We start from the raw sequence: 24286 nt of genomic DNA, 5'->3' as shown, positions 1-24286 counted from the left end.
TGGCTCCAAGTTTAATTTGTGTCGAGTGAAATGAAGTTGGAAACGAAACTGCTGTTTGTAGATCAGCTCTGAGATTCATAAACATGTAGAACTTCTAACTGCAACATTAACTGAAACCAAAATGGTTGAAGCAACATGTGCCTCCAAAACAGCTGAGCATATTAAAAGTGATGGTGATGCGATCTCATTCCTCAGCTTTTTCAAAACCACAAAAAAATAAGAGGAACCAAGCCATCCATTTTTGGAACATACATTTTCAGAGTTTCTCACATTCTTATGATGCCATTACCCTCCAAAGCATGTGTTGTTGTACCACTGAAAACAGACGGCGAGCTCTGCAGGCTCGGCCTAGCACACAAAACATGTACAAAAACCATCCAAGCATTTCACCTCTGTCATAGCAAATCACAAATGCATACAGTTGGTATCCAAGGAGCCACTCAACTTGATGATTTACATACTCTTCATTTGTCCACATTACATATGTGCATATATACCAGGTTTAAAACCACAATGTGATGGACTTGCATCTGACTGACTCTTCAGTACTCCAGCTATGGCCATGGAAACTTCCTCACTAATGAATACTCCTGGGTGTTCCATCTGAAACCAAGAGCCTCACCACTGAGGACATCCTGATTGGTTTAGAGGAGCGGCATGGGGATGGTTATGGAATTAATCAATACCCTTCACACTTCTCTTGGTCTTTCAGTGCTGCTGTGCAGCGCCAGCCCCAAATGATTGCTTACCAACAAAATGGTAGTTTTCCAAGGAGCGAAGGTCGTAGATGTGTTCCCTCGCGCTGGTGACGACTCGCTCCGATCCGTTCCTGATGAGGTATGCCAGCAGTAGCAAGGCCTGGAGGAGAGGAGCAACACAGTTAGAGACAACATGGCACTAGGCTTCCTCACCACAGTCAACATGGCACTAGGCTTCCTCACCACAGTAAACATGGCACTAGGCTTCCTCACCACAGTCAACATGGCACTAGGCTTCCTCACCACAGTCAACATGGCACTAGGCTTCCTCACCACAGTCAACATGGCACTAGGCTTCCTCACCACAGTCAACATGGCACTAGGCTTCCTCACCACAGTCAACATGGCACTAGGCTTCCTCACCACAGTCAACATGGCACTAGGCTTCCTCACCACAGTCAACATGGCACTAGGCTTCCTCACCACAGTCAACATGGCACTAGGCTTCCTCACCACAGTCAACATGGCACTAGGCTTCCTCACCACAGTCAACATGGCACTAGGCTTCCTCACCACAGTCAACATGGCACTAGGCTTCCACACCACAGACAACATGGCACTAGGCTTCCTCACCACAGTCAACATGGCACTAGGCTTCCTCACCACAGTCAACATGGCACTAGGCTTCCTCACCACAGTCAACATGGCACTAGGCTTCCTCACCACAGTCAACATGGCACTAGGCTTCCTCACCACAGTCAACATGGCACTAGGCTTCCTCACCACAGTCAACATGGCACTAGGCTTCCTCACCACAGTCAACATGGCACTAGGCTTCCTCACCACAGTCAACATGGCACTAGGCTTCCTCACCACAGTCAACATGGCACTAGGCTTCCTCACCACAGTCAACATGGCACTAGGCTTCCTCACCACAGTCAACATGGCACTAGGCTTCCTCACCACAGTCAACATGGCACTAGGCTTCCTCACTACAGTCAACATGGCACTAGGCTTCCTCACCACAGTCAACATGGCACTAGGCTTCCTCACCACAGTCAACATGATCAAATGAATGAAACAGGAGCAGTGGAACGGAGACTCTCAGCACCTTGTAAACTCTTCTCCAGTTCTTCTTGTTGTCCTTCAGCATTCTGGTCCACAGCATGTTCATGACCTCGGGGAACTGCTCGTACATGAACGTGGATCTGAGAGGCACGTCAGAAACATGGATGGGATTAGAGAGTAGTGGTGAAGCCACAACTACTAGGCTAGTTATGTAAATGTAATAGGACTGAGCGTTGTGCTGTGGTTGTCACGTACTTGGCAATCTCTCCCATGAGCTGTCCAGAGGGACCCCAGGGGTCATCGTTGGTGGCCTCTCGCACCTTGGACTCGATCTCAGAGTAGTTCATCACCACGTTAGTGCTGCAAGACACAGGAAACACACGACACATTAGACTTACATCAAGAATCATGTTAATAAAACACACTGAATAACACTGGTGGACAACCAATGTGGACTATGACCTCTAGCACAGATGGATATTCTGCATGAGGCATGGCTCCTGGTCTTATACAGTGTTTTGAGTATTACAGTGGTGGAGTTAGGATAGGTAGTGGTAAGCCTTGTCTTAATAGACCTCTGATTTAGCCTAGATGTCCAGCAAGGGCCTAGGCTAAATCCTCTGATCAGACTGAGCCTGTTCTGGGACCAGGTTGTGAGGGCTCCTGTTGCCCCTAAAGTCTAGAGTTCTGTAGACTGTAGAGTCTACAGTCTACAGAACAATCAGCCATTTCCTGTCAGGCCTCATTTCACTCCCATCACCATCAGCAGACCTGCCAGTCACAGAGCAGAGCAGTCAGAGTGCCAGGAAACAGCTGGGCTCTACTCAACTTTCTCCTCTCAACTGTCAGAAGGAGCGGCAGAGCGGGCGGCAACTGCAGTGTATAAAGACAGTCATTAAATTGACTGATGAGTAAAAAGGGTTCTCAAGAGCTATCCTGATTCGAGAAGCAGCTTCAACGGATTATGACAACACAAAAGGAGACACGCAAAAGCACTCAGGGATGAAAAACGAACCAGCTGACAACAGAATGCTTTGAGAAAACAGAGGGAAGAAGAAAGAAATAAACATATGACATCCGGTCAGAGCCGGGGCTAATGCAGCTCATCACTGACAAATGTGAGGCGATGTTTCCAGGGACTCGGAGAGCACACCCATGGACCAGCCGTTCTAACCTCCCCTGCCACAGTTCAGCTGGGCCAGATTGGAGGGGGAGTGATTAGGGGGACCACCTGACAGATGTAACTAATGGAAGGTTAGAGTGATGGGAGACAGAACTGCTATGCTCTAAATTAGGTCGACATGGTAACGTTGGCCAACATGTGGGCTGAAACAACAAGGCAGATCAACTCCACAATTGTGAAAGGAATGAAAAGGCACCAAAAAAAACGTAGTTTTTTCAGAATTCACTCATGGTATGCATTAGCTAATAGCTCTGTTTTCCAGTCACATGTATTGAGATTCCCACATGTAAAAAGCAGGATTAACAAGTCACATAATACATTGCATGGACTCTGTGTGCAATAATAGTTAGTGATTAACATGATTTCTGAATGATTACCCCATCTCTGTACCCCACACATAATTATCTGTAAGGTCCCTCAGTCGAGTAGTGAATTTCAAGCACATATTCACTCTTCATATTTTCAAGCATGGTGGTGGCTGCATCATGTTATTGATATGCTCATCGTTGGCAAGGACTAGGAAGTTTTTCTGGATAAAAATAAATAGAATAGAGCTAAGCACAGGCTGAGAAAAACCTGGATCAGTCTGCTTTCCAACAGACACTGGGAGACAAATTCACCTTCCAGCAGGACAATAACCTAAAACTCAAGGCCAAATATACACTGGAGTTGCTTACCAAAACGTCATTGAATGTTCCTGAGTGGCCAAGTTAGAGTTTCGACTTAAATCGGCTTGAATATCTATGGCAACAGTTGAAAATGGCGGTCTAGCAATGATCAAACAACCAATTTGACAGAGCTTGAAGAGTTTTAAAAAATAATAAATGGGCAAAATATTGTACAATCCAGTTGTGCAAAGCTCTTAGAGACTTACCCAGAAAGACTCACAGCTGTGATCGCTGCCAAAGGGGCTTCTAACATGTATTGGCTCAGCGGGTTCAATACATACAGTGGCTTCAGAAAGAATTCATACCCCTTGACTTATTCCACATTTTGTTGTGTTACAGACTGAATTCAAAATTGATTAAATATATGTTTATCTCACCCATCTACACACAATACCCCCATAATGACAAATTCAAAAAACATGTTTTCACTTTGTAGCAAATGTATTGAAAATAAAATATAGAAATATCTCATTTACATACACTACCGTTCAAAAGTTTGGGGTCACTTAGAAATGTCCTTGTTTTTTTTTGTCCATTAAAATAACATCAAATTGATCAGAAATACAGTGTAGATATTGCTAATGTTGTAAATGGCTATTGTAGCTGGAAATGGCTGATTTGTAATGGAATATCTACATAGGCGTACAGAGGCCCGTTATCAGCAACCATCAGTCCTGTGTTCCAATGGCACGTTGTGTTTGCTAATCCAAGTTTATCATTTTAAAAGGCTAATTGATCATTAGAAAACCATTTTGCAATTATGTTAGCACAGCTGAAAACTGTTGTGCTGATTAAAGAAGCAATAAAACTGGCCTTCTAGAGACTAGTTGAGTATCTGGAGCATCAGCAATTGTGGGTTCGATTACAGGCTCAAAATGGCCAGAAACAAATAACTTTCTTCTGGAACTCGTCAGTCTATTCTTGTTCTGAGAAATGAAGGCTATTTCTGATGAAGGCTAATGAAGATCTCGTACAACGCTGTGTACTACTCCCTGCACAGAACAGCGCAAACTGTCTCTAACCAGAATAGAAAGAGGAGTGGGAGGCCCCGGTGCACAACTGAGCAAGAGGACAAATACATTAGAGTGTCTAGTTTGAGAAACAGACGCCTCACAGGTCCTCAACTGGCAGCTTCATTAAATAGTACCCGCAAAACACCAGTCTCAACGTCAACAGTGAAGAGGCGACTCCTGGATGCTGACCTTCTAGGCAGAGTTGCAAAGAAAAAGCAATATCTCAGACTGGCCAATAAAAATAAAAGATTAAGATGGGCAAAAGAACACAGACACTGGACAGAGGAAGATTGGAAAAAGGTGTTATGGACAGACAAATCGAAGTTTGATGTGTTCGGATCACAAAGAAGAACATTTGTGAGACGCAGACCAAATGAAAATATGCTGGAGGAGTGCTTGATGCCAACTGTCAAGCATGGTGGAGGCAATGTGATGGTATGGGGGTGCTTTGGTGGTGGTAAAGTGGGAGATTTGTACAGGGTAAAAGGGATCTTGAAGAAGGAAGGCTATCACTCCATTTTGCAATGCCATGCCATACCCTGTAGACAGCGCTTGATTAGAGCCAATTTCCTCCTACAACAGGACAATGACCCAAAGCACAGCTCCAAACTATGCAAGAACTATTTAGGGAAGAAGCAGTCAGCTGGTATTCTGTCTATAATGGAGTGGCCAGCAGTCACTGGATCTCAACCCTATTGAGCTGTTGTGGGAGCAGCTTGACCATATGGTACGTAAGAAGTTCCCATCAAGCCAATCCAACTTGTGGGAGGTGCTTCAGGAAGCATGGGGTGAAATCTCTTCAGATTACCTCAACAAATTGACAACTAGAATGCCAAAGGTCTTGCAAGGCTGGACACAATTATTATTTCAATTAAAAATCATTATTTCTAACCTTGTCAATGACTACATTTCCTATTTATTTTGCTATATTTCCTATTCAAACTCATTTCATGTATGTTTTCATGGAAAACAAGGACATTTCTAAGTGACCCCAAACTTTTGAACGGTAGTGTAAGTATTCACACCCCTGAGTCATTACTTTGTAGAAGCCCCTTTGGCAGAGATTACAGCTGTGAGTCTTTCTGGGTAAGTCTCTTAGAGCTTTTCACACCTGGATTGTGCAACTTTTGCCTATTATTCTTTACAAAATTATTCAATCTCTGTCAAATTGGTTGTTGATCATTGCTAGACAACCATTTTCAGGTCTTGCCATCTTTCAAGTAGATTTAAGTCAAAACTGGAATTTGGCCACTCAGGAACATTCACTGTCTTCTTGGTTAGCAACTCCAGTGTAGATTTGGCCTTGTGTTTTAGGTTATTGTCCTGCTGAAAGGTGATTTCATCTCCCAGTGTCTGGTAGAAAGCAGACTGAACCAGGATTTCCTCTAGGACTTTGCCTGTGCTTAGCTCCATTCCGTTTCTTTTTAATCCTGAAGAACTCCCCAGTCAGGGCCGGAGTTATGGGCACCCTACATTACCTCCTTGCCAGTCCTAATAAAATATTGAAATATAGACCATTTATTTGGCCGAGACAAGCTGAGACAGAAAGATACATCAATCTCAGTTAAAGCATCCGAGCGAGCCAAATAGTGCCCCCTCTGTCTCAGTATGTAAAGACCATGTATCTGATGCTGTCTGGACCAAAATACTATGGCATGTCATACTATTTCTGTCCAGACAGCATCAGATTCATGGACTACATATAGAGGGGCGCTGTTTCGCTCGCTCTGATGCTTTCTCCGGTGATATCGTTTCAGCAGAGAGGAAGAGGAGAAGCCAGAGGGCTCACTCTCGCCAAAATCTGTCCAGTATAAGCCCAATGCGTTTCTATGGGAATAATATGCAGACCTAAGCTTGTCACCTGCCTTCCCGCCTTCGCAACAAAGTCTCCCATTTTTAGGGCGGAGACATGAGCATCTCATCATTATATACAGATCTCTGGTTTCAGCCTCTTGCAAATTGGAAAGGAAGGTTGGCGGGTGCACAGTGCACTTTTAGGATGCTGGATTGCCCTAAAGTAAATTGATGTTTCGCCAAAATTATATAATTACTCCTGTCTAAATAAAATCATTCAAAACACCAGGGAGCATGACAGCCACAGAGGATCATTAGCTTCTTTAAAACATTTTTGCAGTGGATTGTTTTAAATCACAAGTGTGTGAGCTCCCGAGTGGCGCAGCGGTCTAGGGCACTGCTTTCCACCAGACACTGGGAGATGAAATCACCTTTCAGCAGGTCACTACAGCCCCGGGTTCGATCCCACACAGCCGGCCGAAACCGGGAGACCCATGAGGCGGCACACAATTGGCCCAGCGTCGTCCGGGTTATGGGAGGGTTTGGCCGGCTAGAAATTCCCTTGTCCTATCGCGCTCTAGCGACTCCTTGTGGCGGGTCGGGCAACTGACTTCGGTCGCCAGTTGTACGGTGTTTCCTCCAACACATTGATGCGGCTGGCTTCCGGGTTAAGCGAGCAATGTGTCAAGAAGCAGTGCGGATTGGCAGGGTCGTGGTTTGGAGGACGCATGGCTCTCGACCTCCGCCTCTCCCGAGTCCGTACGGGAGTTGCAGCGATGGGACAAGACTGTAACTACCAATTGGGGAGAAAAAGGGAGAAAAAAAATCACAAGTGTGTTTGGGAAGCGATTTGGGTAGTGAGCATGGCAATAGGTCTAGCTGATTGCGATGCGGCTGTCAAGTGAAAAGCGTCTAAAATATGTGTGAAGATAATGTGTCTTATTTAAAATGTTGCATCAAGAAGAAGGGGAGTGTAGCAAAGATATGGTGCGTCCATTTGGCAATGTCTGATTGTCTTAACTCACCACGTACACCACTTATTTTTTCTTCGCCTCACAAAAGTCAACGAAAAATAAAACATTTAACGAAGTCAGTTAAAAAAAAAAAAAATGTGTTCAACACTCCCGGCCTCAATAATCACCATGCCTCGGTGTGAAAGAGCAAAATATCATGATCTGATGATCCCATATATACAGTGGAAACTTATTTTCTGTCCTGAGCTCACTGGTGCAGGAATCTCTGAGGGCCCGGAATAGGCTAGTTGATACAATGTTGCAAGTTCGCTAGCAACAGCTTCAGGCCAGCCCAAGTGATGATTTGATACAATGTTGCACTTCAATAGCAATACCTCAAGTCAGACAGATAGACAGGCGGAGCAGAGAAATGAATGTGATTGAAATAATTTATCAGGATATTTTCGACAGTTTGAATTTGTCGGCTTTAGGCCTATGTATTTTACTTAGTTGACAATGGAAGATATAGGCCTACTGCAGCATCTGAGTTCTATGCTCTAATTTCTTTAGCTGCCAGTGGATCAATGTGTCCATAGGCTAGTGCTCTCGCCATAGTTGAATTTGAACTTTTAGATTAATATTTTACTTCAGATTTTTACGATTCACCATGTGACAATGATTTTGAGAAACAAAAGCGCTATTATTGAAATTCAAAATATTCCACGAAAATGCGCATATAAAAATAATCATAACTGGCACGCAGATCGGTAGAAATGGTAGGATAAATTATAAGCTTCACCAAACTTGAAACTCACAAGACTGCCTATGGTCTTTAAGCTACTATTACAGCCATTACATTTTTTTGGAATGTGCTAGCACGTGCACACATAGGAGGTCCCGTGAAAAAACGTGCCCCCCTATGGAAATCAAAGGCATGTCCAACTGATTCGTCTGGTGCCGGGTCTGTCCCCAGTCCTTAACGATTACAAGCATACCCATAACATCATGCAGCCACCACTATGCTTGAAAATATGGAGTGGTACTCAGTAATGTGTTGTATTGGATTTGCCCCAAACATAACACTTTGCATTCAGGACAAAAAGTTAATTGCTTTGCTACATATTTTGCAGTACTACTTTAGTGTCTGGTTGCAAACAGGATGTATGTTTTTGAATATTTGAATCTGAAATATAAAATATATTTTGATTTGTTTAACACTTTTTTGGTTACTACATGATTCCATATGTGTTATTTTATACTTTTGATGTCTTCACTATTATTCAACAATGTAGAAAATAGTAAAAATTAAGAAAAACCCTTGAATGAGTAGGTGTGTCCAAACCTTTGACTGGTAGTATATATATATATATATATATATATATATATATATATATATATATATATATATATATACACACATATATACATATATATATATATATACACACACTACCAGTCAAAGGTTTGGACACACATATATATAGCATTCTCACTAACACTTAACATTAAACTGTTCTTGTGCCTGTGTAATAAAACTGTTCTTAGCATGTTGTCACATAATACTTTGGTAATTGCATTTGAATTGCATATATATATATATATATATAAGTATTACAATTTTTCTTCCACTTTGACACAGTATTTTGTGTAGATCATTGAAAAAATAATGAAATTTTAGTTTTTAGTAAAAAAACACTAAAATCACCATGAATTCAGTAAAAAAATGATTTCATTTAGGAAATCTGTTACAAGTATTCCCACTGAGAAGAAAAAGAGACATGATCGTGTCAAAATAATCTTTGAAATATTTGAAAATACAATCTCTTTGGTCAATTTACAGTGTACAAATTATTACAATTATGTTCCACCCCCCCCCCCCCCCCCCCCCCCCCCCCCCCCGACCATCCGCTCCGACAAAAATCGACCCGAGGCTGAATCTAGTTGCCTACACCTGCCCTAGAGACTATCCCTGCAGCTGCCAGCACTTTTACTAATCATCCCTAATGTCATTTTGACAGAAAACACAGACACTTCCTCCACTCTCACTCTCAATAAATCCCACAGACCCACCCGCACAGGGAGGGATTAGGTTGAAAGGAGAGCTAGGCAGGCAGCTCTGGAAGCCATTACCACAGAGTGGGCCATGGACGATATAGCGTAAGTGTGAGAGGAACAGAAATGTGGTCAGGTCTGAAAGCTTGAACACCTGTTCTCACTGGGCAGGAAATGCAGCTCCTTCTACTACTTAGTCTATGATGTATCAGATTAGTTCAGTTCCACTCCGCTGGCAATTTCTTCCACATGTTATTGATGACAAAAAATATGATCCAATTCTATTGCTCTAGAGTGCTAACGATAGGGAGGGAGATTGACTGAATTCCTGACCCTAATATTGGCCAGGAGATCGAACAATACACAAACCTACAAGGAAAAGCATATTTACAATTATCCCTATTGAACCTATTCACACACACAGTCTATTTGCATACAATATTTTATTAGCATGTTGTCACATAATACTTTGGTAATTCAATGTTCTGACTTCTGCGGCGGGAAAAAACTGTTTTTAAAACGTTCCGTTTTGTCGGTCAATGACCTGTAGCGCCTACCAGAGGGCAGGGACTGAAAAAGGTACTTGGCTGGATGGGAGGTTGTCATTGATTATTTTTTCCACACTTTTGGAGGTGCGCTTGGTGTACAGAGAGCTCACAGAGGGAAGGTCCCAGCCAGTGATCTTTGAAGCTTTCAACACAACCCTCTCTAGTCTCTTCTTAGTGTGACGGTCCGTGTTCCCATACCAAACTGTAATGGATGTCAGAATGCTCTGTATAATGGCTGTGTAAAATTGAACCAGCAGCTGCTGTTTAACCCTGTACTTTTTCAGTGGTCTTAGAAAGCACAGTCTCTGCTGGGCCTTCTTGATGATGTGGTTGGAGTTGATGTCCCATTTCAGTGAGTCGCTGATGTAAGTGCTGAGGAATTTGAATGAATCTGTCAGGGTTATTGGATGGTCAGTGATTATGACGGGGGCCTTGAGGTTCTTTCTTCTCCTGTAGTCTATTGCTATCTCTGTGGTTTTTGAGGAGTAGAGCATGAGGTCGTTTTCCTTACAAGAGGTCACCGCCCAAGCCACTTCACGGCGGTACTGCGTTTCATTGTTGTCTGTGATGAGGCCGACTATGGTGGTGTCGTCAGCATATTTAAAGACCTTAACTGAGGTCTCCTGAGATGTAAACTGGTTCGTGAGGAGGGAGAAGAGCGCGGGGGGGACCGCACACACAGCCCTGTGGTGCACCAGTACTGAGGGTCAGAGAGCGAGATGTCAGATTGTTTACCTTGACAGACTGGCTTCTGTCCAGTATCTAGTGGCACATAGCTGGGGTTGATGTTCATAACAGACCTATGAACATTTATAAAGGCGTTATCAACATTTATAACTGCTAAAATGATACCTCATTTTTAAGTGGCAATCCACTGACCATTAACAAATTAGTTACCAACATTTATAACTCCTGAAGATGCAATATACAGAAATCGCTATGCCATTTCCTGGTTGCAAAAATTAGAATAATTTGCCTAATTTGTCCCGTGTGGCTCAGGTGGTAGAGCATGGCGTTTGCAACACCAGGGTTGTGGGTTCGTTTCCCACTGGGGACTAGTATGAAAAAATAAAAAGTAAAAAATGGATAAGAGCGTCTGCTAAATGACTAAAATGTAAAATGTAATTTCAGTTTATGTGACAAAACAAGCAGTCATTGTACTATCTAAACCACTGCGAAATATATTTTCCATAACCAAAAATATTGTATTTTCAGCTGGTGTACAAAACCAAAAGTAAAAGACGCAAAAACAAAACATAAGAACAGGAAGCATAGAAATAGCGCACATAGGATGGGTTAGCTGACAACGTCACGAAAACACTGCGCAAGCTTCAATGGGTCAGAAGTCTGAGTTGTGATTCTGGATGGCCAGATAGCTACCAACAATGACAAGAAACGTCCATATGGGGAATCGTGACTAATTTCAGCTAGTTGCATCTTGCTCTTGATACCATGTCTTGTTTTGAGGTGTTTCGACTGATTTCATGTCAATGCCAATATGGCTAAAATTAGCTAGCTATCTAACCAACAACTGTAACGATTTATTTGAGAGACAACAAGTGGTCATTGTGCAAATGTATTTACGTTTTCAATAAACATTGGAGATGAAATATAGTTTACATGTTGTCAACAATCTAAGCCAACCCTGTGTGTTTTGCCCCATAGTTGCGCACGTGTCGGTTTTGTTGCTAAACAACCAACCCGTCTATAGAACAGATCTACCACTTCTTAGATTTGCTTTCAATGACAATGACAGATCTATAACCTTCAAAGAAACCTACTGACCATTTATTAATGTTAAGTTACAAAACATTTATAACAGTATATAATATCCCCAAACATGCAATACATAGTAAAAACAAAATTGAATTTAATAGAAGTATTGGATGTATTGGGAAACCAATTTTAATTGCAGTGACTCAAATCGGTAGCCTATCATTGGTATAGTGAGTAGCCTAGCTAATTCAGATAAACAGGGGAGAAAAAGACCCTGATTAACATTACAAGTCAGAATATTAATTGACAACAGATTAACTATTTAAAATACAACAAAGGGCCTCATGGTCCCCTTCTGTGTCTTCATCTGTTTCTCTCTTGTTAAGCATTTTCTCATCCTAGAGTCTGAGACCATATGGGAATGTGTGGGAGAGAAGAGGTATTTATGACAATTTAGCATAGACACTAGCTACATTACTATCATCATTATCATGATTTCTACTATTTAGGCTTAACTACAGGAAAGAGAGGACAGAGCACGCCCCCATTCTCATCGACGGGGCTATAGTGGAGCAGGTTGAGAGCTTCAAGTTCCTTGGTGGTGTCCACATCACCAACAAACTATCATGGTCAAAACACACCAATACAGTCTTGAAGAGGGCACGACGAAGCCTATTCCCCCCCTTTTACGCTGCTGCTACTCTCTGTTTATTATATATGCATAGTCACTTTACCTCTACCTACATGTACACTACCGTTCAAAAGTTTGGGGTCACTTAGAAATGTCCTTGTTTACAATGAAAACATACATGAAATGAGTTTGAATAGGAAATGTAGCAACATGCATAGGAAATGTAGTCATTGACAAGGTTAGAAATAATGATTTTTAATTGAAATAATAATTTTGTCCTTCAAACTTTGCTTTCATCAAAGAATCCTCCATTTGCAGCAATTACAGCCTTGCAGACCTTTGGCATTCTAGTTGTCAATTTGTTGAGGTAATCTGAAGAGATTTCACCCCATGGTTCCTGAAGCACCTCCCACAAGTTGGACTGGCTTGATGGGCACTTCTTACGTACCATACGGTCAAGCTGCTCCCACAACAGCTCAATAGGGTTGAGATCCAGTGACTGTGCTGGCCACTCCATTATGGACAGAATACCAGCTGACTGCTTCTTCCCTAAATAGTTCTTGCATAGTTTGGAGCTGTGCTTTGGGTCATTGTCCTGTTGTAGGAGGAAATTGGCTCCAATCAAGCGCCGTCCACAGGGTATGGCATGGCATTGCAAAATGGAGTGATCGCCTTCCTTCTTCAAGATCCCTATTACCCTGTACAAATCTCCAACTTTACCACCACCAAAGCACCCCCAGACCATCACATTGCCTCCACCATGCTTGACAGATGGCATCAAGCACTCCTCCAGCATCTTTTCATTTGGTCTGCGTCTCACAAATGTTCTTCTTTGTGATCCGAACACCTCAAACTTCGATTCGTCTGTCCATAACACTTTTTTCCAATCTTCCTCTGTCCAGTGTCTGTGTTCTTTTGCCCATCTTAATCTTTTATTCTTATTGAGATATTGCTTTTTCTTTGCAACTCTGCCTAGAAGGTCAGCATCCAGGAGTCGCCTCTTCACTGTTGACGTTGAGACTGGTGTTTTGCGGGTACTATTTAATGAAGCTGCCAGTTGAGGACCTGTGAGGCGTCTGTTTCTCAAACTAGACACTAATGTATTTGTCCTCTTGCTCAGTTGTGCACCGGGGCCTCCCACTCCTCTTTCTATTCTGGTTAGAGACAGTTTGCGCTGTTCTGTGAAGGGAGTAGTACACAGCATTGTACGAGATCTTCAGTTTCTTGGCAATTTCTCGCATGGAATAGCCTTCATTTCTCAGAACAAGAATAGACTGACAAGTTTCAGAAGAAAGTTATTTGTTTCTGGCCATTTTGAGCCTGTAATCGAACCCACAATCGCTGATGCTCCAGATACTCAACTAGTCTCAAGAAGGCCAGTTTTATTGCTTCTTTAATCAGCACAACAGTTTTCAGTTGTGCTAACATAATTGCATAAATGTTTTCTAATGATCAATTAGACTTTTAAAATGATAAACTTGGAATAGCAAACCAAACGTGCCATTGGAACACAGGACTGATGGTTGCTGATAATGAGCCTCTGTACGCCTATGTAGATATTCCATAAAAAATGTTGAACGGTGGTGTACATATTACCTCAATTACCTCGACTAACCTGTGCCCCCGCACATTGACTCTGTACCGGTACCCCCTGCATATAGCCTTGCTACTGTTATTTTACTGCTGCTCTTTAATTATTTTTTATCTTTCTATTTTTGTTCTTTTTTTATTTTTTACTTATCTATTTTTTTAACTTATTTTTATTAAAACTGCATTGTTGGTTAAGGGCTTGTAAGTAAGCATTTCACTGTAAGGTCTACACCTGTTGTATTCGGCGCTTGTGACAAATTACATTTGATTTGAACTAGTTATGTTATACACTGCTAGCTAATAATAATAATAATAATAATAGCTAGTGTTTAAGATTACTTGCTAACACTAATAGCTAGCTATGACAAATTAAAGGGGTTAGATAGTTATCACAGTTGTTGCTAATACACTAGCTAGTTAGCTAGCTAGTAAGTTAGTCTTAAAATTGGAACCATTCATGTTAGTGTGCTGACAAAGGATGCTAGCTAGCTTACTAGCTACCTAGCTAGAGACTGTACCGGAGTTCAAAGGTTAGATAACTAGCATGCTAATCCAAAAAAAGCAAAACAAATTGCATGACAACTCTGTCATGTTGACGTTAGCTAGCTAGCAGGCAGGCAGCTAACGTTTGCTAGCTAGCGAAGCTAACTAGCTAGCCAGCAAACGTGTTCTACTTAGCTAGTTAGCTATACCACGCCAAAGATTATCTTGTGTTAAATCGTCTAGCAGAATGTCTATATTCAAAAATACGTTTTAGGTTTTACCTAATGCTAGCTAATGTTTCCTAGCTAGCTAGGTAGGACAGAGGTGCTAGCCAATGTTAGCTAGCTGAGCAGCGAGTTAAATCCTCGAGCAGAACTTCTGTATTCAAAAGGGAAACAAATTGCATAGAGAATTTACCCTCTCTCTGTCAACATTTTTATCTTGTGAACGTTTCTTTTGCGCAATCTCTTTGTCTGGCCTTTGCACACTTCTCATAGTCACGTCCATCATGATTCTTCACAACGCACTGTCACATGTCAGTGTCTACCCAACATTCTGGGCATGTTCCAGGTCGTCTTTATTTCAAATGAGTTTCACAGATGGGCAGATCTCACAAAGTCAAGAATTTTTCAGAAACAAGCGAACCACACCAATATAATGGCTTGAGATTAATCCTTAATTCCTGGAATAAATAAGTGTACCCAATGCATCGTCATAGGTTTCAAACGTGGGGCAAGAAACATCATGGGAGTTGACCATAGGTCTGAAAACCAATAATTTCTGTTCCTGGGACAGAGCAACAATGCATCACAACCAAAAGTGAGAAAATAACTATTGTTTAACTGTGCAACCATTGAAAATAAGGTTGCATGATGATATAAAAGGGTTCAATATTATACACATTTGTAAGTGCACTTATAAAATGGTTTATAGCTGGAGGTCTGGCTATAGTACTATTTTGACCAATTTGTTATAACCCATTTGTTTTATAATGCATTTACAAATGCTTAAATAACCGGTAATAACGTAATTACAAACCCTTTATAAACCCTTTACAAATGGAACCTTATTGTAAAGTGTTACCTAAGTGGTAGTAAAGTATTACTGTATTACCTTATGTCTCACTCATTATGAAAATATATGTGTTAGTCAGTTTGAAGCCGCAAAAGTGTTCTACTCTAATGCTGAGAGGATTCCATGGCCTTTTATCGCTTAGATTTCCTCACCTCCTGCGTACTCTCTCCTCCGTCCTGCCTCGCCGCCTTTTAAAAAAGGTCAAAGGTAATTGAGGAGAGTTGGCGAGGAGAGTGGTTTGGGAACAGGATTTTTTCTTCTGGTAAAGCTATCTCTGGCTCCTACTTGAGTCATTTGTGTGTGTTAATTATTTAATCACAGTGTACTTAGAACATCAGACAAGCTCAGTAGCCTACATATAGTTGATTTTATTAAAACACATAGGGTGTGGCTATATAAGGAAAAATACACGTTTTAAAATTTTGACCAGTCGATTGGTCGAAAGAAAAGACGACTCTTGGTCGACCGAGATTTTCTTTAGTCAGGGACAGCCTTAAAACTAATTAAGTTAGTAGTGCAAGACATTTTATGAATAAAACAAGTAGCATATCGTTTTTAAACGTGTGCATGTTTTTCTCCTCTGACAAAACAAAAGCTGATTCAAAGAGGGTGTGGCAGATTTCAAAGGGTGTGTGGCAAATTTCATAACTCTTCCGCGGCAGGATACACATGAGTATCCTTGATGAAAAGGTGGCTATCGAGGAGGGGATGACACTTCCATTTGCCTACTAACGAAATTACACACTCCTCGACCACTTATCGGTTTCCGGATCAAGGAGGAGAGAGGACAATCTTTTGCCCAAACAAGAATCTCCCCATGTATTTAATTATAGGCTATATTAAGATGAATGTCTGAGTCCACCAAGCCATGTACTTATGATCTTATATTTAGACTAATTCAACTAACTGGTGTAGTTTTTGTTCTTCATCAAATATTTGGCAGCCATCAAATAAATATTTTTTGTTTTCAAATAACTTCCATATATTCAAATACCTTCAAATATTTGTTTTTCTTTCTGAGACCAGTATTTGAATATCAAAGAAAATAGTTGATTTTTAGTTGAAAGTCTACACTGAGTATACAAAACATTAAGAACACCTGCTCTTTCCATGACATAGATTATTATTATTATTATTATAGATTCACCTGGTCAGTATATGATCCCTTATTGATGTCACTTCTTAAATCCACTTCAAAACAGTGTAGGAGACTAAATATAAAATATGGATTTTTAAGCCTTGAGACAATTGAGACATGGATTGTGTATGTGTGCCATTCAGAGGGTGAATGGGCAAGACAAAAGATTCAAGAGCCTTTGAAGGGTATGGGGAGGGGGGGTGCAACTCAATATTAGGAAGGTGTTCCTAATGTTTGGTACACAGAGTGTATATAAACTATATTGGACTACCTTGAGTATTTGAAAAGTTGGTATTTTCAAATAAACTACAAAATACAACTACACTGAACAAAAATATAAAAACGCAACAAGCAACAATTTCAACGATTTTACTGAGTTACAGTTCATGTAAGGAAATCAATCAATTAAAAACAATTGATTAGGCCCTAATCTATGGATTTCACATGACTGGGAATTTAGATATGCATCTGTTGGTCACAGATACCTTAAAAAAAAAGGTATGGGCATGGATCAGAAAACCAGTCAGTATCTGGTGTGATCACCATTTGCCTCATGCAGCGAGACATCGCCTTCGCATAGAGTTGATCAGGCTGTTGATTGTGGCCTGTGGAATGTTGTCCCACTCCTCTTCAATGGCTGTGCGAAGTTGCTGGATATTGGTGGGAACTGGAACACGCTGTCGTACACATCGATCCAGAGCATCCCAAACATGCTCAATGGGTGACATGTCTGGTGAGTATGCAGGCCATGGAAGAACTGGGACATTTTCAGCTTCAAGTAATTGTGTACAGATCCTTGCGACATGGGGCTGTGCATTATCATGCTGAAACATGAGGTGATGGCGGCGGATTAATGGCACGACAATGGGCCTCAGGACCTCGTCACAGTATCTCTGTGCATTCAAATTGCCATCGATAAAATGCAATTGTGTTTGTTGTCCATAGATTATGCCTGCCCATACCATAACCCCTCCGCCACCATGGGGCACTCTGTTCACAACATTGACATCAGAAAACCGCTTGCCCACACGACACCATACACGCTGTCTGCCATCTACCCCATTACATTTGAAACCGGAATTCATCCGTGAAGAGCACACTTCTCCAGCGTGCCAATGGCCATCGAAAGTGATCGATTACGCCACCAAACTGCAGTCAGGTCAAGACCCTGGTGAGGACAACGAGCACGCAGATGAGCTTCCCTGAGACGGTTTCTGACAGTTTGTGCAAAAATTATTCAGTTGTGCAAACCCACAGTTTCATCAGCTGTCCAGGTGGCTGGTCTCAGACGATCCCGCAGGTGAAAAAGCCGGATGTGGAGGTCCTGGGCTGGCGTGGTTACACGTGGTCTGCGGTCGTGATCAACCCCGTTGGACGTACTCCCAAATACTCTAAAACGACATTCGAGGTGGCTTATGGTAGAGAAATGAACATTAAATTATCTGGCAACAGCTCTGGTGGACATTCCTGCAGTCAGCATGCCAATTGCACGCTCCCTCGAAACTTGAGACATCTGTGGCATTGTGTTGGTGACAAAACTGCACATTTTAGAGTGGCCTTTTATTGTCCCCAGCACAAGGTGCACCTGTGTAATGATCATGCCGTTTAAATCAGCTTCTTGATATGCCACACTTGTCAGGTGGATGGATTATCTTGGCAAAGGAGAAATGCTCACTAACAGGGATGTAAACACATTTGTGCACAACATTTGAGAGAAATAAGCTTTTTGTGCATATGGAAAATGTATGGGATCTTTTATTTCAGCTCATGAAACATGGAATCAACACTTTACATGTTGCGTTTATATTTTTGTTCAGTGTATTTTCTGCCCAGGTCTGAGTCTGTGCCAGTGCAGAAGTATGACTGACAGAGACAGCAAGAGGATATCTTCTCCGCAGCAAAGCTGCTCCAAGATTTTAAGGGAAATCTCAGTCCACTGAATAATAAATGATAGCGGTGTATAAAAGCAGACGGCATGAACGGCAAGCGAACCAGAGATGTGCTTACATTTCAAGCAGACTAGGAAACACACGCACACAGAACGGCCCGCTGTGTGAAAAAATATTCCGCTGGGGATGAGACAAAAGAAGGGAGAGGCAAACAGAGACAGAGCCCTGGCTTCCCTTCCCTTCCAACTCTCTCAAACAGAGACAGAGCCCAGGCTTCCCTTCCAACTGTCTGCATCCTGGGCCTCTTTGTTCTGCAGGCCCGCTGCTGCCATGTTTCTTCTGCACTACTCAGGATGAGCCTGCTTACCTACACATGTAGCCTGCTAAAAAGCCAAAGCACTGCACATGAAACAGCCTTTCACTCTCCCTCCTACAACACCAGAAGAAAAACACTACCTCCTGCTTCCGAGGAACAGTGGTTCTAGGCGTCAGTTTTCAGACGGAGATAGTGATGATGATGATGATGAAGGGGGCACAGGGGACAACAGCAGCGAGGGAGGGAGTGGATTGAGAGCGCTTGGCTCACTGATGCATATTAGAAGTAAGAGGCCCTGGTCGGACGAGGACGTTTGCAGGGAGAAGAGGCCCTGGAGGATACAGCCTGCAGCCGGGCTGATGTAGGAGCTACTCCTGAAACTACTCACACAGAAGACATTTTACATTTAAGTCATTTAGCAGACACTCTTATCCAGAATGACTTATACTAGTGAGTGCATACATTTTCATACTGGTCCCCCGTGGGAATCAAACTCACAACCCTGGCATTGCCAGCGCCATGCTCTACCAACTAAGACACACGGGACCATAAGAGAGAAGAAATGTATACCAGTGGTGCTGGTCACACTGCAGTGTGCTGGGAGGATATAGAACACCGTACTGCTGTAAGTCATGCATAGTAGGAAGAGCATTTACTGAGAAAATGTATTTGCAGGTTGGCTGATTGACTAGCTGAATTTCTGGTCATTACTATAATCTAAAAGCATAATTTGCATTTCCCAGACATGTGGCTCAGACATTCAAGCTGTAATAAGCCATGGTTCATAGTAAAGCTGTAAGCCTAGACAGTGAGGCCAGCTAAGGGCAAGCTAAATAACTTCTGCTACCATATCCTCTAATAAAGAGCTTTGGAAGTAAACTTGGAAAGATAATTTCCTTTCTAACAAGGAGCCAAATTAACAAGGCGAGGAAGTTATTCTGTTTGTCTTCACAAGAGTTTGAGAAGAGAGTCCAGGTCCTCAGATCTTATCCGAGCGAGAGTTGTCAACTTCCCTCTTCTTTCATGTCTTCAGGGCCAGGTTTCCTCGACTCCCTTCAACAGATCATATCTTTCCACATAATAGTGCAATGTTTGACATTTTCATTCACCACAGTGTGAAGCTGTCTGAGCTCAACAACACAATGCCATTGTTTCAGCCATGATATTGATCTCACTGCATTTAGCTGATGGGACTTGCAGTCCATTAACTGGCAGATAAATAATAATTAAATAATAATAAATAATATGCCATTTAGCAGACGCTTTTATCCAAAGCGACTTACAGTCATGCGTGCATACATTTTTATGTATGGGTGGTCCCGGGGATCGAACCCACTACCCTGGCGTTACAAGCGCCATGCTCTACCAATTGAGCTACAGAGGACCATCCAAAGACTCAAACACTCACACAGGGCATGAAGCCTGCCTTCAGAGGGGCTATCGTTAGTCAATACAATGTAATGATATAATCAATATCATACTGAGAAAAAGCTTCCACTGAACTCATGCCTACACAACTTTACTCTTGGAGTGGGCCTTAATAATTTACAAAGTAATCATTCAAAGAAATAAATGATTTCACTCTCAATTCTTAAATTCTCTCCTGTGCAATAACCGACATGGGAACAGACCTTATAGGCTACAAGTACAAAACAAAACAAGAAATGGGCCTACTAGATGACCAATCTCAAAGACCCTCCCATCCAGCTCTCATCTTGAGTCCCAGACAGCTAGTATTGATCGGCCACAGAATGATCCATGATGACCTTGGGTTCTCCTCCTCACTTATGGGAGGGACAATATACCCAAACATACATCTAGCCTAAATGCATATTCAGTGAAAAAATACAAGTCCTCGCCAGAAATACAATTCAACTGGCCAACCCACTGAAGCGATGTCCCTCTCTGTGCTGCAATCCCACCACAAACAGAACAAACAACGGATGGCAGTGACACAATCCACAAGGTGTGGCGATACATAGTTTGTTCTCTAAAAACTCAGGGTCTGCAGGGAGCTCTCTGGGACCAGCGTAGCAGGAGAAGGCCTTCTCTAGACCTACTACACCAGTACAGGCCAGCTGTATCACTAACAGGCCCTATTCAGCTGAAATCATGCATGCCTAACAGGTGGCACCGGCTCAGGCAGCATCCATTACTGCAACTTGACTGACTGCAGGCGCTGTCCATGAAACAGGCACTCGGCTGGAACCACTGTCTGCCATCGCTTGCAAATCTGAATTGGGAAAACTATTAGCCTAAGGAATTATTTTATGTCACACACAGAGGCTTTCACTCATGATCATAGCCGTCTTTAAATAAATGGTTGCAATAAGCAATTTGCACATCTCCAATACTGATGCATGCAAACTTCAAAACCTTCTAGCTATCAATTTAAATAACGTATGTTATGCAGTAGTTAATAATTCCATACACTAACCATCAATGGCTCCCGAGTGGCGCAGTGGTCTAAGGCACTGCATCTCAGTGCTTGAGGCGTCACTACAGACCCCAACCGGCCGTGATTGGGAGTGCCATAGGGCGGCGCACAATTGGCCCAGCGTCGTTAAATAAAGGTAAAATAAATAAAAATAAACACTAACTTAGCTAGCTATGAAGAACATGCCCCACAGTGAGAACCTAACTAAGAGATGTTGGCGGTGAGCAGCCCAGTCAAAACTGTTTGCTGCTCTGGCACCCCAATGGTGGAACAAGCTCCCTCACGACGCCAGGACAGCGGAGTCACTCACCACCTTCCGGAGACATTTGAAACCCCACCTCTTTAAGGAATACCTGGGATAGGATAAAGTAATCCTTCTACCCCCCCCCCCCCCCCCCCCCCCCCAAAAAAAATAAACATATTGTAAAGTGGTTATCCCACTGGCTATAAGGTGAATGCACCAATTTGTAAGTCGCTCTGGATAAGAGCGTCTGCTAAATGACGTAAATGTAATGTTCTTGTCGTGCTGCATTCCTCGTGGGTCAGGTCCACTTTCAGTCACTGTCATTCGAGGTGTTTGATGAGAGGCATGAGCCTGGTAACGTTATGCCTAATAGTCGGCAGACAGCATTATAATGCCTAACAGTCGGCAGACAGCATTACGGCTCTGCTGCAATGTCTTCCTTCTAACGGTAAACAGGACCGTGACAGCCTAGTGCAGACAAATGCTAGTTGATGGCTTAGATAGCTAACTAACGTTACATTGTGGTCGTGTAAAAACGTTTCAACCAGAAAACAATAAAATGGTCATGAAGTTCAACTTCTATAGTGAGTAATGTAATGGACATAATGAAACGAATAAGTGCAAATGGCAGGTTTGATGAAGGTCTTGACAGTCATTGTGGCTAGCTTAGTTGTGTTAGCTAACGTTAGCTAGCTAGTGAGCTAATAATGATAAATTAAGTGAGCCAGTTTTGTAGCTAGCTAACGTTAGCTGTGAGTGAACGAGGGCGTTACATTGTATTGAACGATTCGATGTCATTATTGGGTAAAACATAATCTAGCCAACTAGCTAGTTTATAGTTAATACATTTCCAAAAAATATTGCTAGCATGGAAAAGATGGGGGTGTTACTTTGCATCTTGGAAACTGTTATGTTTAGAATGGCCAGTAGGATATCGAAATGGAGGAAAATATATATCGTTACATTTTGTACACAAGGCTGATATACAGTAACGTTAGCCATACTGAGCTATCAGCTGAGAAAACAGCGTGACGTCACGAGATCAGCGTTTCCGTTGTCAAACGTAAACTAGCCAGCTAACGGGCCTTGCAACAAAAAGGCAAGCAGACGAAAACGGCAAGAATACTCACGCTTTATCCACCATTTCCCTGACTTTCCACATATTTAGCATGTAGACGCTCTATCAGTGGCTCGCCGCCTCAATAATGCGTTGTCCAGTCCGTTTGTAACCACAGATGGACTTCGATTTGTGTCACCGACAACAGAATTCCGTCCCTTCCGCTAGCCAGCTCCGTTAGCGGCTAACGGGCCAGGCAAGGTACTACCGGAGACGTCCTCCATACGTCATCGAAGCGCACTCGGCCAGGTTGCGCTAGGACGGGTCTGGTGTCAGGGAAAAAAATATACTAGCTACTTCATTATGCCTGTCCTCAGAATCAGAACCATCTGCATAGGAACATATTAGGAGAGTTCTCTTTATGTTCCTACTTCCTACCCCTCTGCCAGCTCATTCATTCTTCAGTAAAATGAGATTTGATGTTGTAACTGAATTGATTAGTTCTGACTTTTCGTTGTTTGGCCACCTAGCTGTCTCTGGTTCTTTTTGTGTGCATATGTTAATTGTTCTATTTTACAGTTTTGTGTAGATTTTGTCCCTTGTGGTAATTCAACAGTAAATGCAGCGTTTTCCTGTTTATTTTTCACTAGTTTCAAGTTTGCCTTTTGTTCTGGTAGGCCTCACCCCCCAGCCCTCAAACTGTTCTGGCAAACTCTTGACAATTTTCTCTTGTTGAAATTGAATTTATGGACTGCGCCTTATTTCACTAAGTCTTGAGACAACTCTTTGTTTCATGATTAGAATTATTACATATTTGTAAGTGGAAAAATAGCTCAAATAAACTAGAAAGGGATGGGTGGGGGGTAACACAATGGGTGTGTCTGTAAGAATACAAGGAGAGGGTAGCATGTGACCGTTTATTAAAACCGGTTGTTCTTACGGCTTCATTGATGGTTTTCGGGTAACATTTTAGATGATTTAAAGTCAAAGGACATCTCTCCATGCTGGTTTGGTTTGAAAGAGGCTAATAATTGCAGGTGGGGGCATTTAAAGGGGTAACCCCGCCTCTTTCAGGTGTACATGATCTAGTTGATTACATTGAGGGGATTCGATTAATCCCGCCTGGGCGCCAGTGTAGTCGTGTTTTAAATCTGCTGAAAGTGGCTAGAATTCGATTTGGAACCGGGCTGCCTCCCGGGGCTTGAGCCAGGTGCCCCGTTCAAAGCCCACGTTGAAGTCGGCTCAATACAAAAGTGACGTATGCAAAAAGGATTGCTTTTGATAAAAACGCTTTATCTGCCTTCCCAATGGAAAAATAGTTCGAAAATTAAAACATTTATTTTATGGAAAGAGATCTATGTTTCTGGACGATGCACCATGCTGCCTTGTTGACAAAATGACTGTTTGATTTGAGAAGTGCGCTCCTCCCTCCCCGCTTTCGCCCGATGACGTAATGCACCATCGACCAGTGCCCCACGGCTTAGCATAATCGAATCCGCCCACTGAATGAATTTGCTTACCACCCCAATAGATCCACAGACGATGCAATCGCCATTACACTGCACACTGCCCTATCCCATCTGGACAAGAGGAATACCTATGTAAGAATGCTGTTCATTGACTATAGCTCAGCATTCAACACCATAGTACCCTCCAAGCTCATCATTAAGCTCGAGGCCCTGGGTCTGAACCCCTCCCTGTGTAACTGGGTCCAGGACTTCCTGACGGGCCGCC

At 42.4% G+C, this 24286-nt stretch overlaps 1 protein-coding gene across 2 annotated transcripts in view; it reads right to left on the bottom strand.

The window, feature by feature from the left end:
- Window positions 1-22808, bottom strand: part of LOC311142355 (clathrin interactor 1-like) — a 36340-nt gene extending 13532 nt beyond the window's left edge. For both annotated transcript variants that reach the window (XM_084177993.1, XM_084177994.1), the window contains exons 1-4: window positions 22626-22808; window positions 2022-2126; window positions 1810-1906; window positions 750-858 (exon numbers count right to left, since the gene is read on the bottom strand). In XM_084177993.1, coding sequence (XP_084034119.1) covers window positions 750-858; window positions 1810-1906; window positions 2022-2126; window positions 22626-22666 — 352 coding nt within the window. In that variant the 5' untranslated portion in view covers window positions 22667-22808. The remainder of the gene's footprint in view (window positions 1-749; window positions 859-1809; window positions 1907-2021; window positions 2127-22625) is intronic.
- Between the last annotated feature and the right edge of the window lie 1478 nt (window positions 22809-24286).

Source organism: Coregonus lavaretus (genome assembly GCF_964263955.1).
Source record: "Coregonus lavaretus genome assembly, chromosome: 15".
In the NCBI taxonomy this organism is placed as follows: domain Eukaryota; kingdom Metazoa; phylum Chordata; class Actinopteri; order Salmoniformes; family Salmonidae; genus Coregonus; species Coregonus lavaretus.
The sequence above is the reverse complement of the archived record's forward strand: the minus strand, read 5'-3'. Positions and strand labels throughout refer to the sequence as shown.